The sequence below is a fragment of the Astatotilapia calliptera genome, chromosome 10, assembly GCF_900246225.1.
Source record: "Astatotilapia calliptera chromosome 10, fAstCal1.2, whole genome shotgun sequence".
NCBI lineage: Eukaryota > Metazoa > Chordata > Actinopteri > Cichliformes > Cichlidae > Astatotilapia > Astatotilapia calliptera.
This window is the reverse complement of record NC_039311.1, coordinates 27,504,426-27,519,960: the sequence shown is the minus strand read 5'-3', so window position 1 is coordinate 27,519,960 and position 15,535 is coordinate 27,504,426. Positions and strand designations below refer to the sequence as shown.

General features: G+C 41.7%; 1 protein-coding gene across 2 annotated transcripts in view; it reads left to right on the top strand.

The window, feature by feature from the left end:
• Positions 1–15,535, top strand: part of vps37d (VPS37D subunit of ESCRT-I) — a 44,952-nt gene extending 29,417 nt beyond the window's left edge. For both annotated transcript variants that reach the window (XM_026181806.1, XM_026181807.1), the window contains exon 4: positions 10,883–15,535. In XM_026181806.1, coding sequence (XP_026037591.1) covers positions 10,883–11,419 — 537 coding nt within the window. In that variant the 3' untranslated portion in view covers positions 11,420–15,535. The remainder of the gene's footprint in view (positions 1–10,882) is intronic.

The window sequence follows — 15,535 nt, the reverse complement described above, 5'->3', positions numbered from 1 at the left end:
AAGGTTTCTACTTCCGGTCGTAGCGTTTTACGATAGTTATGGGTCAGAGTATCTGTTAAGATGTTAAGAATAACAAGTATATCTTAAAATGTTTGCAATAATGAAGCATTTCAGTACAATGTAGACAAAAACGAAAAATAAAAAGAAAGTTACGGATCAGGACTCTCCGATCCTTACTGTGTAAAGTCTGACCGTACAAATCGGGTCTACCCGATCCGTACCGCGCATGTGCAGATGTTTTCTTCTTCTTCTGTTCGTTTAATGGCAGTTTACTCCCCAGTGTACGAGGATACCGCCACCTGCTGACCGAGCGAATAAACCCTATTATAAACTGATTTATCGTCATTACAAACGTGTGTTAAATCTGATTTAGCGATAGTCGAGTGTGTTTATGCTTGTCTGTGAGGAGAGGATTGTTGGAATAGTGATGATGATGTGCGCTATCACTGTCAATTGTCAGTAAACACTTCATCTGGCTGATGAATCTACACGTGAGATATTACAAAGTCTGCATTATTAACTCTGTAATTAGGCGCCATTCTTCTTATTTTACGGCGCTGTTGCTCAATCGGGGGACACTCTCTGTTGAGGAGAAAAGCATGAATTTCTTTGTATACGGATTATCCATTGTTTAAATGTCCCGGGCAGTCGAAAAGGAGGCAGAGCTGTTGAGAAATGCTAGGAGCTAACTGGGCGCTAACCGCATCATTCAAATATATTGAATGTCGCAAAGAGAGGAAGTGACGTAAGATTTGCGCATGCGGGGTACCGATCGGGTTTCCGGTACGGATCGGGTAGTGACAGGCACTAAATTGTAATGGAAAACATCCAAAACTCAAACACTGCTAGTGGAAAAGAAGCATGTGATAGTAACGTGTTGTCTTCAGAATTGCCTTAATTAAGGCTACGTTCACACTGCAGGCGAAAGCGCATCAAATCTGATTTTTTTTTTTGACCCTATGCGACCCATATCTGATCATGGTATGACAGTGTGAACGGCACAAATCCGATATTTTCAAATCCGATCTGGGTCACTTTCGTATGTGGTACTGAATCCGATACATATCCGATGTTTTAGAAAGCGACTGCTGTTTGAACGGTCAAGTCGCATTAAATCCGTCTTTTACGTCACTGACACGAGACAGACGCCAATTATCAGCGCCGGAGAAGACATCACGAACGCTTCCTGGCCATCCAGTGTAGATATCAGTGAAACTGTTGGGAAGACAATGTTGGAGAAACATGAACATTTTATTTGTACTGTATAATCTGCAGATTCTGACAGAAATCTGCAGCTATCCTTTGAAGCACCGCTTCTCTACAACAGCAATAAGGATCATTATTAGGTTATTTACATTATTATGTAAATAACAAAATGACTTAAAGCAAAAATTGGGAAACGTAAAGTCCGAAGTCTTTATATTAACGGCCATTAGTCAAACAATATTGTTTGGTCTGGGTCTAAACAGAGCGCGCTGTGTGTGACGTCTTCTTTTGCGCACGCGGGCCGCTTTGAGCGTTCACACTAGAGCGCGTTTGCTGTCACATTTTATTTGTAGTGTGAACAAGCAGACAAAAAAAATCGGATTTGATCAAAAAATCGGAATTGAGCATCAAGACCTGCAGTGTGAACGTAGCCTTAGATTCAACAAGGTGCTGGTAACATTTCTCAGATTTTGGTCCACATGGACACGATAGCATCGTACAGATTTGTCAGCTGCACATCCATGATGTGAATCTCCTGTTCCCCTACATCCCAGAGGTGCTCTATTGGATTGAGCTCTTGTGACTGTGGAGTCCATTTGAGTACAGACAACTAATTATGATGTTAAGAAACCAATGTGAGATGATCTGAGCTTTATCACATGGCATGCTATCCTGCTGGAAGCAGCCATCGAAGATGGGAACACTGTGGTTAAAAGGTTGGACGTGTTCAGCAGTAGTACTCGAGTAGGCTGTGGTTTTTAAACAATGGTCAACTGATACTGAAGGGCAGAACGTGTGTCAATAAAATATCCCCAGTGTTCTGTCTCCTCCAGTTCTAGTGAGCCTGTGTGAACTGCAGCATCAGCTTTCTGTTCTTCACTGACAGCAGTGGCACTCGTGTGGTCTTCTGCTGCTGTAACCCATCTGCAAGTTTTGACATGTTGTGCATTCAGAGATGCAGTTACTCAAGTGTTTATGAGTTCATGTTGCCTTTCCCTGCACAGAAAGTCCCAGTAAATCAGCCAATCACCAATAACCTTTCTGATGTTCAGTTTAAACTTGAGCAGGTCGCCATGTTATTGGCTGATTAGATATTTGCATGAGCAATGAAGAGATATACCTAATGAAGTGACCAGTGAGTGTACGTCTGTTCCAAACATAAGGGATCAATCTCCTTAATTGCCAAAAAGTTGATGCTCCTTCCTACTTAATTCCTTACTGTGCGTGGCCAAATCCTATGACTCACTAAAATGTAAATAGTTTCCAAATAACTCTAAATTCCCTCTGTGTTGGTGGGGTGATCCCAAACAGCTGCCTGTTGACTTTAAAAGGAGAAATGGGCTGTCTTGTAAATTAAACTTGATAAATATTTGTAAGTAAAAACTTTAGTTTAAAAGATTCGCCACATCCAAACAAACCACACACGCCTGCATGAGCCGCAGAAATGAGACTGACAACAATGATTTTGGACAGTCTGATCACAGCAGCTCAGGACACTCCACAGCCACAACTGTCTGTAATTGACTGTCCACTAGAACAGCGATCCCCAACCTTATTTGCGCCACGGACCGGTTTATGCCCGTCAATATTTTCACGGACCGGCCTTTAAGGTGTCGCGGATAAATACATCAAAATAAAACTAGTACCGGTACCAAAAAAAAGAAAATTTATTCATAACACACGTGAAAAGACCCAGGAAAACCGAGTTAACGATAAAAACGATAACAAAATAATGCTGAAAACTATACATTTCACACCTGAGCCTAAACTCTCGCGGCCCGGTACCAAACGACTCACGGACCAGTAATGGTCTGAGGCCCGGGGATTGGGGACCGCTGCACTAGAATATAATTTAGCCAGTGCCTTTGATTTGTTCTGCAGGAATAAACCAGGCTGTGAATGGATGATCAGGATGAGCTCATCACTGTAGTAAATAATACCTGCATGTAGGCCTGTACTGTGTAATTCCCATCATCCACTGGCATGACAAATATCCACAGTCCAGTGAGCACGTTCAGCTCATCCCATCTTCATGGCTGTCCAATTTAAGATGATTACTAAACAGTGGACAGTGCCGTGCATGTGCTGGGTAGATTTTTGGAGTCGTACTTCTCTCGCCTGCCTGGCCGGCTCATCGTGGATTAGTGGAGGATTTTTCACAGGCAGTGTTTATCAACAGCACATCGGTCATTTTTTAAAGCCCAACTGGAATTAAACTGACAGGCTTTTTCTGCTTTACGCACACAATTCGAATGGGGAAGAAATAGCTGGACAATCGGCAGACAGTTTACATAGAGGCAGAGGAAAAGAGAGCTAAAGTGGCTCATTTTAGATGGAGGATATAGCTTGAATACGTAGAATAATATAGTATGGTAAAGAGTGAGAAGCTGCATCAAAGTACAGTATGAGGTAAATAAGGATTAGTTTGAGGTATGAGTTACCAGCTGCACTGGTATACCAGTGATAATCTCATGCATTATAGAAATTTATTCTAATACAGTAATACACCATAAAACCAGCCATGCGTGCATTTTCTGATTCATATCTGGGTCTGGGCTGTGTGGGCAGCAGTCCCAGCAGAAAGGCCCAGACCTCTTCCTCCAGCACTTCGGAAGTATTCCCAAACCAGCCAAGAGACATAATCTCTCCAGTTTAGCCCGGGTTTACCCCGGGTTTCCTCTTGGTACGACATGCCCAAAACACATCAGCTGGCTCCTGTTAGTGTGGAAGGCTTTTCAACAACTTCATATGCACTGCTCAAAGAAACTTAAAGGAACACTTTTTAATCATGTTTCATTTCCATCAAACAATATGGCATCCTTTCCTTCCTAATACATTATCGAGTACGTATCAGTGTAGATATCAGCGTGATTTTTATTTTTTTAATTGCGACGTGATGTTTTCAAAGTGTTCCTTAATTTTTTTGAGCAGTGTATTTGGATTCTCATCTTATTTCACCAAACAGAGTCAAACTGATTTAAAAAAAAAAGGTTTTCTAGCTCTTCTGGTTGCTGTTTAGTTGGAGGCTTGTTTTTCCTTTCCCCTTCACTTAGTGTGAAATTAATGACCAAATCTTTGATTATATGACTGGTATTGGTCTTTTCTTTTAAAGATCTTACTTTACTTGTAGCGCCTAAACATTTGCACAATCCTGTATAAACTATGAGTGCTTGGAGTATCCAAAGTGTGCTCTGTGTAAACATAAAACACTTATAAGTAGACTGGAGGAAGGCCTTTGCTGAAATAAAGCATCAGCAGCGATGTTTTGACATTTATCTTTGTCATGGCGGTGTGCAGCACATACACAACGTGCCACGATAACACAGCGGTCCTGTTTAAATCCTGCACGCTCCTCTGGCCTCAATCAGGACTCTGAGGGAGTCTCATCCCCACCTTCAAACCCACACGTCTGCACCCGGCTCAGATTGATCCGCCCAGCACGCCTCCCTCCCCCATCTCGTGTGGCTGCAATCAATACCAGCACGACTCAGTCATTGGATCGGCTGCTCGCTGATTGATTAAGCAACACCCGGCACAAACCAAGCAGCCTCACTGAATGAGAAAGCACACCTGAGAGCAGACACATTGGTAAACATCCCGGTCTGCTGCTTTACAAACAGCCTCAGAACAGCTTCAGCTGACGGGATTTTAAACTATTTGGCGACACATGAAAGAATTTGTAAAAATATTCAAGTCGGCATTTAATAAAAGTTGTACAGTTTACTGGGCTCGAATCCATACACATGAAGCTGTTTTATGTCTCCACGGCTATCTGTGTGGATCTCATTTCAGATTAAGCCCTCACAGAGCGGTCGGTTCAGTGGGAAGCCATCTTGATTTTCATGGTCGTTCGTCAGGAGAGCTGACATCAGATACAGCTGTTTCCCAACATCATCTCTCAGATTAATTCACACTAGTCTCTCTGTGGCCTTAAAACTTCTCAAAGCTTTTTTTTTTCTTGGCCACCATGACAAACGGATCCCAGCCCTCGAAGACTCTGCACAGCATCATCTTCTTATTTTGTCGCCTTAAGTCAAACATTCTTCCATATAGGGAAAATTCCTCGTCAGGTACCGACATGAAGATGGATATCTGATGAAGGAAACAAAACCCAAACGTGTGTTTGGCTTCCACGCTCGCATAGATTAAATCACCTGTCAGCCTCCGAGCTAACCTTGTTTTACTTGCTGAGCTGAGGGAACACAGCGCACACTGGTTTGGGATTTTTCTTTCAAGTTGACAACGCTAGTTCACAGCTCCATTTTCCTAAAGGCCTGCTGGCAAAGTGTAAAAGCTGTCAGACAAAAGCCCAGAGGGAAACATTGGTTCTTGTCATGTTTAGTCTTTGTCATACAGACCAAGGTTATTATTTTTTACTAAAACAAATGAGAAATAAAAATTACCTAAGCAGTATTGTGCTGTTATAAAGACTAATACATGATAACAACCAAAAACTGTGCATTCTATAAGGAGATGTGGCACCAAGGTTATTACATTAAACTAAAACTCAGTGTGGCAAACATTTTAGACAGGAAAAAGGAGAAAAGTGAGCAAATTCGTAGGATTTGAATTCCAGCTAACCCTTATCATTGGCCCAATGACTACTAGTGGCAAATGTTTGTAGGTTTCCATGTCTTACCACACCATCTGTACTTAAAAAACAAACCATAATTCCTGTCACAGGTACAGATGTTGGATTGAAATGTGTGCCACAAACAAGGGGCACCTTCGTGAAGGTGCAAACTACTGGGCTGAGACCATTAAGAATACGTGATTGTCACTTTCATATAAAACAAACGGCAGCAAGTTAGTCGCACCTGAGAAAAGTAAGAGCAAGAAAGGGAGAAGCGCTGGCTCAGCTATGTTGGGGGTCCGACAGGTGCTCAAAAGAAGACTAAACAAAATTCACATAAAAATGTATACAAGCCTTGTCTGCCTTTGCACGTCTATGATGTCGACCAACTGCAACTATGATGGCTTCAACTCTTCTGGAAAGGCTTTGTGCAAGGTTTTGGAGTGTGTTTGAGAATATTTGTAAGATCAGACACTGATGTTGGACTAGAAGGCCTGGCTCACAGTCTTCCCTCTAATTTGTCCTAGAGGTGTTCTGTTGGGTTGAGGTCAGGACTCTGTGCAGGCCAGTCAAGGTGTTCCACACCAAACTTCCTCAACCATGTCTTTGTGGACCTTGGTTTGTGCATTGCTGCACAGTCAGGTGGGAAGAGTAAGCGGCCATCCTCAAATTGTTCCCACTAAGTTGGACGCATGAGTTCTATTCATTGGATCTAAGGTTCCAGGCCCAACTCCTGAAACCCAACTGTCAAACCCAGACTCGTGCATCAGACTTACAGACAGAAGTACGATTTGTCTTTCCAGAGAACGCGTCTCCGCTGCTCTAGAGTCCAGTTGCGATGTGCTTTACACCACTGCTTCTGATGCTTTGGATTGCTCTTGCCGATGTAAGGCTTGGAAGCAGCTGCTCGTCCATGGAAACACATTCCATGAATCTCTCTACGTTCAGTTTTTGAGCTAATCTGAAGGCCTCGTGAAGTTTGGAGGTCTGTAGATAACGGCTCTGCACAAAGTCGGCGACCTCTGTGCACTATGTGCCTGAGCATCCACTGATCCTCCGACTTTTACATGGCCTACCACCTCGTGGCTGAGTTGCTGTCATTTCCAATCGCTTTGACTTTGTTATAAAACCACTAACATGTGACTGTGGAATATTCACTAGGGAATACATTTTATGACTGGACTTGTCGCACAGGTAGCATCCTAGCACGATAGCACGCTTGAATTCACTGAGCTCCTGAGAGCGAACCATTCTTTCACAAATGTTTGTAGAAGCAATCTGTAAGGCTAGGTGCTTGATTTTATATAACTGTGGCCATGGAGGCTGTTCATGTGGTTAGAAATCACCCGTTGTTAGTGTTCAACGGCTAAGAAGCTGGGAACACCAGGAAAGATGCCAGGCTTTATTGTAGATAAGTATGCACTCATACGTGATGTTTGACTTGCGTGTTAGTCAAAGTCGTGGCTCTTCTTCCTGTCCTGACTTTGGTTTCTGGACGTGTGCTGCTCAGTATGAACATTAAACTAAAATGTCACGTATAGTTTGCTCACTCCGGATGAAATTAAAAGCACTCTGCCTGTAGCAGCTGTTGTTTATTGTCAGAAAGGCCAACGTATTCTTGGGGACCGGGGCTCTGTTTGTTTCACGGTGTCCACGCCAGATGGAGAACCTCTCACAAGTCGCAGTGGGGGGAAGACACAGCGGGAGGAAATGTAATAAACCCAAAAATCCACCAGTCACATGACGGTGACTGTTAATGGAGGGTACTCTGCAGGAGTATAAACATCCGCTTTAACAGCTGTTTTTGTGATTTAACCCCTCACTGTCACAAATTCATGCGCCTGTGTATCAAACTCTTCTGACCCACTGAGAAAATCACTGTGAAAATAATCAATTAAATACAGTGTTTATGACCCATTTTTAACCCTCACGTGACCAAGCTGCTCTAGCAACTCAAATCACCAACTGGGGGTCAATTATGACCCAGTTATATTTCATACAGGAATATTTCTTTAAACGTTGCCTCCATGCTTCAGTTTCTTTCTGCTTTTACATCTTCTATTTCAAATATTTTGTGCAGAGACTCTAAAAGTGAAGACTTCTGCAGCAGTCAATGCTGCATCTCTAACAGCAAAACATTTTAATACAGTGACGGCAAGTGGCAAGTTAGAATAAAATCAAAACCTATGCTATTTTATGATTATAATGATTAAAATAATCCCTTACTGTCTTCACTTTTATCCAGTCAAATAGCAATAATAAAATAAACTTTATTTACACCGTACATTTCTTAACAAAGTACTTCACAGAAGTGTAGGGGTTTATTTTAAGTCCGCAAAAAACTTAAAAGTTAAAAGAAAGAAATAAAATGAACAAAGCATAGAAAACCCTGATGCACATCATTCAAAAATACTATTTTATTACTAAAATGATATTAATGTCTTATAATACACAATTTGCTCCAAAGTACCTTCAGTTTTATTTATTATTATTAATCAGATTTAGTTTTGTTTCTTTTTGGGAGTTTTTTAAAGACGAGACAAGGATTTTGTGAATAAATCTGCTTTATTCTGCTACTTTAGGCCTATCAGCCATGGCGTACTACAGAGCATGACAATATAGTGATCAAAAAATGAAAATGAAATTATTCAGCTTGGTCACTTTCAAATTGAACATTTTAAATCTTGAAAAGTTTAAAGTTAGAGTTAATTAGAATAACATCAGCCTCATCTGTCCATCAGTTCACTGGTGACTCCACTTCTTCCCATTCTTAACCTCCTAAGACCCGAACTCTTTCATGGCGTGCGTTTTTAATGTCTCTTTTCTATTTTGGCTGATTAGGGGCTCATGAATGTAAAAACAAAGAATTACCTTTGTTTTTTTGTTTTGTTTTGTTTGTGTTTTTGTTTTTAAACCTGATTTTTGTTTCTGAAAAAAATTACATCCACATATGAGGACATTTGTTTTAAATTTTGATAGAACAGTGGTAGTATAATGTCCTCGTAGGTGCATATCAGGCCCTTGTAGAGCAAAACTTTGTATTTTGGTCTAGACAACCCAAAATGTGATGTCCGCATATGTGGACGCCAGGTCCTAGCAGGTTAATGCAAACCATTTAGGAAAAACCAGGATATCGATAAAGGAGGGAAAGAAATAAAAGCAGGACATAAAGACAATATGAGACAAGAAAAAGAGCCTTCAAAATAAAATTAACCGATAGACAAATATCTAACATTAAAGTATGACAAAACCAACAAATAAAAGAGGAACTAGACAACAAATATATCACAGTATTAAGGATAAAATAATTATACGAACAACAATTAAATTGGCAATTAAAGGCTATAAACACCAGGACCATCATAGCAGTACATAATTGTACTACTTTATTTTCTTAGTCCAATTTTTAATTTTTTTAATGCACAACATACCAGCAAATAAAGAAGAACATGCAAATACCTGATAATAAAGATTGCAGGTTTTGAATCAAAAATCAGGTTTTATTGAAGGTTTTATTGCTGGTTGATGTCCAGTTAGTCACCCTGTGCTCTCTGCATCACTCTGTGCTTTGACACATGTGGCAGAAACCAGGTCAGTGGTAGAAATCAGGTTATAGGGGACATCAGAGGACACATTTAGACCTGAAAATATCCATCAGCCACCTGACAGCGAAATCTGGCAACAAATTTATTAACAAATTTAGTTTTCAAGCAAAAAAAGCGAAACACTTACCAGATTCAGATCTTCAGATGTGACGATTTCTATTATTATTTAATTCCAGGGGTTTTTTTGCGGTTTGTTTGTTTGTTAATTAGTTCACGGTTTTAAAGCCAATTAAAAGAAAACAGGGGATTTATGAGGAGCTTTGTAAGATACACAAGGATTATTTTGATCTTTGGATCATACCGAGCCACTCTCGTAGAGTCAAAGAATAAAGACATGTAGCCAAAAATTAGTAATCAGTCCCTGAAAACAGAAGTTCACTGTTCAGTCCTCACCAAGCTGTGAGTTTAACTCTAGTTTCACACTGATCACACTGATCTTCACTATCATCTGACCACACTCCTCACTGCTCATTTGTAGCTTTTGCCATGGACGTGTTTAATTAACATCCCATTTAGAACCTGATTATTTGTATACGTGACCATGGAAATGACCTCCACCTTTATACCGCTTCTATGAAAATGCAGTTAAAGGACGTGTGCGTGTGTGACAGAGAAGTCTAACAAATGTACAGTATCCGTATTTACATCAACTTTAAACGCTCAAAGCTGCATGGAGCAGGACGGCGTACCAGAGGTATCTGAACGTCTTTAAGCACCTGAAAAACGTATTATGTCCTAGATTACATGCACGAAAGTCGAATATTTTCTCTAGCTTTTCTTAGACAGTGGCGTCTGCTTTGTGTGATTTTTTTTTTTTTTTTTTTTTTTTTTTTGTGCTCTCAGGAGACAATAAACACCTACAAACAACCGAGCGTGGTTTGACAGTGGATTGTGTGCGCACGCTTTCAGTTTGCACATCAAACACTGTCAGCTGCACAGCCGAATGAGCTCAACAACTTGAAAGGAGGAAGTGTCAATTTTAGCAAAGATTTGAGTCAGTTAATTCTGTGTGTGTGTGGGTGTGTGGAAACCAAACGGGAGTAACTCCAGGCTTGCAAAGAAAGTGGGTAAGCTTGCTTTTAATCGTTAAGTTTTAAACTTAATTTGGTGAACTCTAAAGAAGCTACGTAAGTATTGTGGAATAAATCTGAGTTTTGGTTTCCGGTATGTGTAAAAAAACCCAAAAAAAACCAAAACCTGACTGTGATTAATTCAGTGATTACTCCATAAATAAAACTTCTATTGTCAGTGCTCGGTTCAGCCAGACGATGCTTGTATGGTGCTGAGAACACACACACAGTCTTTGAAGCTTTGCCAGAAGTAATAGTTGTAGGACATGTGTAGTAGTATTAAATTTAGTTGCAGTGAAATATTGTGTCGGACAGAGTTCACCGGTAAACATCCCTGATCAGATTGAGCTTGTTTGAACGAGTCCCGCTCTGCTTAGTGTGACGTCCTGTCTGCTAATGCCGCTTTATTTGTCTACCCTGCTTCACAGGAGCTCCTGGAGAAGTTCATGGGGGGAAACGTAAGCCTGGACGAGTTCTTGGACTCCTTTCAAAGCTCCAGGAAGACGTCTCACATCCGCAGGGCTCAGGCAGAGAAGATGCAAGAGCTCGCTCAGGCCAGGAAGCAGCAGGGGAAAACCAAGAGAGCGGAGGAGTGCAAAGCCCCGGAGGTAAAAGACTCGGAAAAGCTGCAGGAGCCTCAGCGGCCGAACGGCTTTTTAGCGCAGGGACCTCTTAGAGTGTTCCAAGTGCGCTATGGCCTCACGCCTGCCATTCTACTCCCTCATTACCCTGTTTCCCCGCCCGCCTCGGCGCCATGCCTTCAAAGTAGCGCCCCCACCACTGAGCCCCAGCTGGGACAGACCCACATCCTCAGCCCCAGCGCCCCACTTCCAGGACACGGCCACGCGGTGGGCCTCAGGGTTATCGGACAGCTATCGGGAGGCTGGCCGGCTAACGGGCGGCCCGTGCGAGTGCAGCAGCTTTACAGGCCGAACCCTCAACAGCCCGAACCGCCGTACCGATAAGCCGGAGGAGGAGGAGCAAGGGGAGGATGAAAAGCCGAGAGGTCTTCCGAGACGTTGGAAGCAAACGGTGGCTGTCACAATCATGTAAGCAAAGACTGATCGAGAGACGGGCAGCGCTGCAGACGTCCGTTTCTGTTCTCCATCCATGACACTCAAACGTAACACATCGAGGGAAGGCGAGCAGAGGGAGCGAGGCAGGGGGGGGCTAGGGATGGGCTGTGATAGCTGGTAAACAAATCTCTCATTAAGCCTTTTTTTATTAAAGAACAACAAAAGCAGAAAGAGGAGCCGGCTGCAGATTCAGCTGGAGGAAAACTTGATTTGATGGGGGCTGAAATGAAAACTTCGGCGTTTGTTCAAAGTTTTAGCTTCACACTCAAACATTTTCAGGTTCTTATCCAAAACTTCTCGTACTTTGATTTTTTTGTGCCAAACTTTCTAACCCTGTGAGACATAAGTAGCCTAACTCTGTTTTAAAGAAAAAACTAACAATAATTTGTTTTCTGGGTTTTTTTTAAGCGTGTTAGGTGGTATATTTGTTTTTCTCCCACCTGCTGGGATAACAATTTTCACAGGCCTTGACGACTTGGAGATCTACCCAAGTCACTTGAGCAACTGCAAAAGTTTGCAAGAAATTGCTAGATTGAAATCGACGAGCCTAAAACAATTATAAAAATTAATACTGTGCCATCAACAAGCTGTGTTGAAAGGTGGATGATAGGTGCTTCTCCCCTTCACAGCCGTAGCAACGAGTCTTAAACCTGGAAATGACTTTGCACTTCCGGTTCTTTGTAGCTCAAATTAAGGCGCGTGTTTTACGTGAGCTTTACACTTTCTCCTCGTTTTGTTCCACAACATAAAAGATGCCAGTGAATAGTCCACTCGTGGATTCTGTGGAAGGGCACCAAACACCCAGCGAGCTTTAGCGGTGATAGCGTGGTATTAAATCTTTTATAGCCTAAGATTATGTTGCTCAATAAAACATGAGCTTTTCTCTGTTACAAATCTTATTTTTCTGGCGTTTTTGGTTGTTGAGGCACATACGGCGACATGAACTTCCTGCTTGGCCTGCAAATTATGTCGTCTTTTCAACTTTCTGTAAAAGAAATGTCTGAAAAATAGAGCCAGCAGCAGAGCAGAGGGCGATCGTGGATAGAGACCTGCAGGAAGAACACGGGCACCAGTTAAAGTGTGATATTCGATATTTTAAACTCTGATTCGGGCTGAAGCTTGCAAACAACACCAGTAAAACTACACAGGCATACAGTCCAGTACAGTTTCATGAAAGCTGTGTTAGCATCATGTTGTTATAGTCTCGTATTTACCTGCCGGACTTGTTCAAGTTCAGCTCAGATGAGTGTTTTTATCCCCAGTGATCCGGGCCACTCGTGAATTTCGCTTATAAACAAACATATTTATACGACAGGCCGTTCTCTCACCTCTGCAACGCTCCAGCGTGGAGTCGGTGCTGTTTTTTGCCTCGTTAAATCACCCCGAGCGTTTTAGAGTCGCTGGTGAAGTACAGTAGCCTGCAGCTTTTAATTAAATGTGTCACATACATTTAATTAATATTTCATACTTTATGCTGCTCGGCTCATGTTTATTTAATCAAGCTGCCACTAAAAACAGCAGCTTTTCGTTACTGGAGATCTGACACTTGAAATGCTATCCAACCCCGTCCCTAGTGAGAGTTTTAACTGTTATTTTAATATATTTCAAAGAGATCGAGGTGAAGCACAGAGTTGCGACGCACATCTACAAGCCGGGCGAGACGGACGAGTATGTCGTCGTTAATTTGTACAGACGGAGACGCTCCGTCACCGACGTGAACGATGACATCAATAAAATGGCGTTTAATATAAACTCTCGTCATCCGTCGCCTCATCGAATAAAGCGACTTTCATTCTTCGCGACCGCCGAGCAAAGTTTGAACAAAGGCGCAGCGCAGACCGGAGCAGGTGGTATTTATTAATAATTCCCAGACTTGAACCTCGCAGTGTTATTTGCAGTGTCATGTGTGTTAGAATCACAGACGATTACCCAAAGCCTTCTGCCTCACATCAGTGAGCGATTTATTTATTCATGTAAATCCTATTTTAAATGGCTGACTTCAAAGCTTCTTGTTTACCGTGCTAAATGAGGAGCTGCTTCTCCTTTTCAAAGCAGCCCGCTGTTTTCATTTTTGTTGTTGTTGTTGTTGTTTTGTTTGTTTTTTTCCTCTCTCTCCGTCAAACTGAGCTGCAGAGTGAGGCAGACTTGATCTCTATGAGAATGCGAGCCCTCAGTAAAATGAGAGGAGGTTTCCTTCTTCATTTTCTCATCACGCCATTTTGCATCATTTTTAAAGGAGGGAAAAGCTTTGCATTGTAGTTGTAATGACTCTGCTCTTCAACATACATTTCGCTGATGAATAACTCATAAGTACGTGCTTACTAAAGCCTGACGAAGTACATGAAAATGCCTTTTTACAGCCCGGCGCCCAGTTACATGCAGCGTGTCACAGTATGGGAAGAGTCGTTATATACACTTTGCACTAGAAGTGTGAATGGATTCCAAGGCTCTGAGTTCTTTAACCTTCAAGTGACCGAGTGCTGTGTATTTATACATGTGTGGGAAAACAAGTTCGTCCATCTACTTCTGCAACTTTTCATTGTTCTTTATTGGAACTGGTGCTGCAAAGATGATGTAGAGTTCTGTTTTGCAATGTTATTTGTTAGAATTTTTCACTTTTAATCTCCACTTTTTTTTTTCTTCCTCTCTTTTTGTTGTGGCTACTACTAGTGACTTGCATTTTTGTAAGTGGATAAAAGTGATTTAAAACCATAATTATTATTAATTATTAGAAAATTTCATCACAGGTCAAGAAAACCCCACAAACTTGGACAGAGCCGTACAAAATGTGTTCCCATGTAGTTAAGAGCTTGGTTGCTTGAGGGTTAAAGGTTGTGTGTTTTGTTTTTGTTTTTTACATCTTTTACATTATTTTTTGTTTTTTTGCACATCATTTCTGTCCGCTAGCATTCAGTTCAAAAAAGTCGACTCCTAAGATCTGAAAACGGTTTTATCTCACTACAGAGAAGCAGGAATGTTGTGGTGTGTTTGGGGTAAACGCAAAGCAAAGTTTGCACCCTGTAGCGCTCAGAGAGGCGAAAATACGTTCTTGTATGTTTGTAACGGGTATGCTAGCGATTAATCAACTAGATGTGTAAGCGTCGCCACCCTTGCTGTACAACAGGATTTGCCCGCTGGTTCTCGAGGGGCGTCCACCCAGGAAGCGACTAGCAGCAACGTCACTGCGACCAGAAATCATAAAAAGCCACTTAAACTTAGAGATACCAGATCAAAGCTTTTCTAGGCTTTGCAGTCAAGGCAAATTGAAGCAAGTACTAATAAGAGTAAAGGATACTGTTGGTTGACATGAGGAGGTGGTACATGCAACCGGAGCCTGGACCGCACCCTTGCAAGCAGCCCTTCCTGTTTGAAGGCCCCTTAAAACTTAGCAGATCTTTATGATGGCGAAAGTGTAAACAAGTGAGCCAGCGTCAGTTCTGCGGTACTTTAACCCTCAAAGATGAGGACTGTAATCTTAAACACTGTCCATTAAAGCAAATTTTAACCCTATTTGTTCGACCCCTCCCATGTGCTCTCCTGATGCCACAAGTGATCAGAAAAGGAGGAAAATCTAATCGTTTGTGAGCATCTGGAGATTCTCTTTTATATATACAGAAAAAAGGGAGGGATCTGTATCTGCTGCAGTCTGGATAAAAGTAGTTGTCTTGCTTGCTGCTAGTGGCCACATTGTCCACATAAAAAAAATAATAAAAAGTGCTAAAGTGACTTCATTCATGAGGCAAAACCTCGCTTTGCACTTACTCTGAACACACCATTAGACTCAAAATGTCTGGGTAAAAAATACCAGTCATTGATTTAAGAGTGCAAACACCTTTTGTATCCTGAGATCTTAGTATTTTTTTTTTTAATGGTTTAAAAGGTTTGCTTTTGTATTCCTGCTATTAAAAGGCAACTTGCAGATGGCGCATTACATCTGATCTAAATGAACCTGCCTTTTCATTTTAATGTTTGCCTTTTATGAACTAATGTGTGTCTGTTTGTTGT